The 2,500-nt window shown below is 43.0% G+C and overlaps 1 protein-coding gene across 1 annotated transcript in view; it reads left to right on the top strand.

Annotated features, from left to right (window-relative positions):
* Positions 1–2,500, top strand: part of LOC135101067 (NGFI-A-binding protein homolog) — a 152,794-nt gene that overhangs the window by 122,000 nt on the left and 28,294 nt on the right. Inside the window, exon 11 of the mRNA XM_064004640.1 lies at positions 1,673–1,854. Within this exon, the coding sequence (XP_063860710.1) occupies positions 1,673–1,854 (182 nt within the window). The remainder of the gene's footprint in view (positions 1–1,672; positions 1,855–2,500) is intronic.

The following is a 2,500-nucleotide window of genomic DNA, read 5'->3' as shown; positions in this document are numbered from 1 at the left end:
AAGATAATAGTTCATAGTTAAGTCAGCTAGGTGTAATTACACTGTTAGGTACAACAGAAGCACAATGTCCTAAATTTCGATTATGCAATAACTGGAATTTAATCAAGGAAGCTCCGAGGAAGATATATAACACTAATCTGAGGTCACAAACTTTGACTCCACGGCAATCCTCTCGCCACTTCGACTCCCGTACTGTGCGGCACCCACCAGTCTATATGCCTATCCCCCTGTGCTGCCGTGCTCCCTTCCCCAGGCCCCACCTCGCCTGGTGCTGGTCCACCTCGCCACACCAGCAGCTCGGGGCACCACACTGCTGCCTCCAGGCCCCGCACTGACGTTTCGTGGGGCCACGTCACACGTAGAGTCATCACGAGCATGGCGGAAACGAGGCCAGATTTCTTATACATATCATTTTAAGGATTACATTTTTGTGTACTCGGGTGTTTCTTTTAAGATTTTAATGATTGTCATGATTCTTCTGTGATGATGCTAACTTCTTTATTAAGAATAACCGCTGTAAGTGGAAAATAAATGTATTATTATTCTGTCTATTTTCAACGTGTTTTTTCCTTGATAATCTTTTCCTTTTGTAATTTTAAAATGAATATTGTAGTCTATGTGTTTTTTTTTTCTTGCTTTCTTTTTTTTTTTTTTTTTTTTAGCTTTTAATAAGAGGTATTTACTCTGCATACTATTCTGTTTTATTAACATTGTTATTATATTTTGCCTTGATGTGTTTAATATTTCATGTTATTGCCGCTGTCCTTGTTTGTATGTTAATTTCTTATTTATTTATTGTATATGCACCTTTTTTTTTTACGGTTGCATATTTTTCATCAAGCATTTTTAAAAGCGTGGAGACAATAATGTATGCAGAGTAAATGTTTAGTGGTGTGTTTTAATTATGGTGTTTGCTGCTCTTGTTATTGCTATTGTTGTTGTTTTACTGTTTGGTGTTGCTTTTGCATCTACGTGTGTGTGTGTGTGTGTGTGTGTGTGTGTGTCTGTGTGTGTGTGTGTGTGTTTTCCTCACCCTTAAGCTCACCTGGCATTCACCCTAGCACCATATCCATCACCCTTTCTTCCATCTTTCACATCCTTACTCGTGTACCTTACTTTTTCATTCCATATACTCCATATATTCTCCCTTTCTTTTCTCACCGATGCATCCTTTTCTAACATCTTTCCCGACCACAATCCTTCGTCACTTATTCCTACACCTTCATCTCACAATCTTGCCATTCCTCTTACACCTACTTACACACCCTTACTTGTTATTTCCTCCCTCACAACACTTTTATACCCATGCACGCCTTTGTGGCCTTTTCCCTTCCTACTTATTCTTGTCGCATCCTTTTCAATACATCCTTACCTGATCTCTTCTTTGTCCCCTTTTCCCCTATTCACACTCTTCTTTTTTTTTTATTTCCTCCCACGTATTTCATATTTCGCCCTATGTCTAGTACACCTTTACTCAGTCCTTCCTCTTTCCCTTTGTACCTTCACTTCCTTCTCAGCAGCACTCACACTTCTTTCAAATCTCCACATTACGTTTTCACATGACACAGAGACGAACCTTTATTTACATTCCCTCCACAACTCTACGTCTCCTAACCGGCTCTCATTCATTACTACTAACTAATTTGTTCTAATTCCTCTATCCCACCACCAGGAGCGTCTGGAGGCCATCAGTGAGGAGCTGCGGCATATGAGCGAGCGAGCGGAGGAGGTGCGAACGAGCCTCTCCTCCGGCAGCGGGGATGTGACGGCGCTCACCTCCCAGATGGACGCCCTGCAGACCCGCCACTCGCAGCTCACCCTCGAACAAAATGAACTCCTGAAGGCGCAACGCAAGTGAGTCTCCGCTTGCCAGTCAGTCAGTCATTCAGTCAGTAGAGCACTGAGGTCAGGTCTTCCTTCCTCTGTTGACATGGAGTCCACCACTGAGTCTTGTCCTGCTTGGGCCGAGGCAAGGATTATGATTTGGGGGCAGGGGAGAGAGTTCTGAGCTCTTCTCTTTTGTCGGGTCTTTTATATGTATGTGTGTGCTTTTTTTTTTTTTTTTTCTTCATCCTATGGAGTCGTTCTTTCTTTCCTCCTTTCTTTCTCCTTATTCCTTGTCCTTGATTTTTCTCTCCTGGACTCCACCCTCTCTTCTTTCCTACCTTGTTTGCCTAACGTGACCTTGAAGGACTGCTGTTTTCTGGCGGGTTCGTCATCTTGGAGACCAGCATCATCTTGCATCATGCCCTTGATTTAGTTCATGGAAGTAAAGAGGAGACAGGTGTGGTTTTACAACTTTAGTACTGCCGCCCTTGTTTCTTTTTACCTCCCACTATTGCCTGACGGAGGAAAAAACTCAGGACTACATTTACCACATAGACAACAATAGGCTAACAGTATTTAGTGAGAATTGCATTCAAGCCGCCCGTCCCTCAGGCGGGGTGCGGGATCTCAGTGATGTGATGTTAGATAAGCTAATGTTACCCGCCGAAGAGTG

The sequence above is a fragment of the Scylla paramamosain genome, chromosome 6 (assembly GCF_035594125.1).
Source record: "Scylla paramamosain isolate STU-SP2022 chromosome 6, ASM3559412v1, whole genome shotgun sequence".
NCBI classification, from domain to species: Eukaryota; Metazoa; Arthropoda; class Malacostraca; order Decapoda; family Portunidae; genus Scylla; species Scylla paramamosain.
This window is presented reverse-complemented; position numbering and strand designations above follow the sequence as displayed.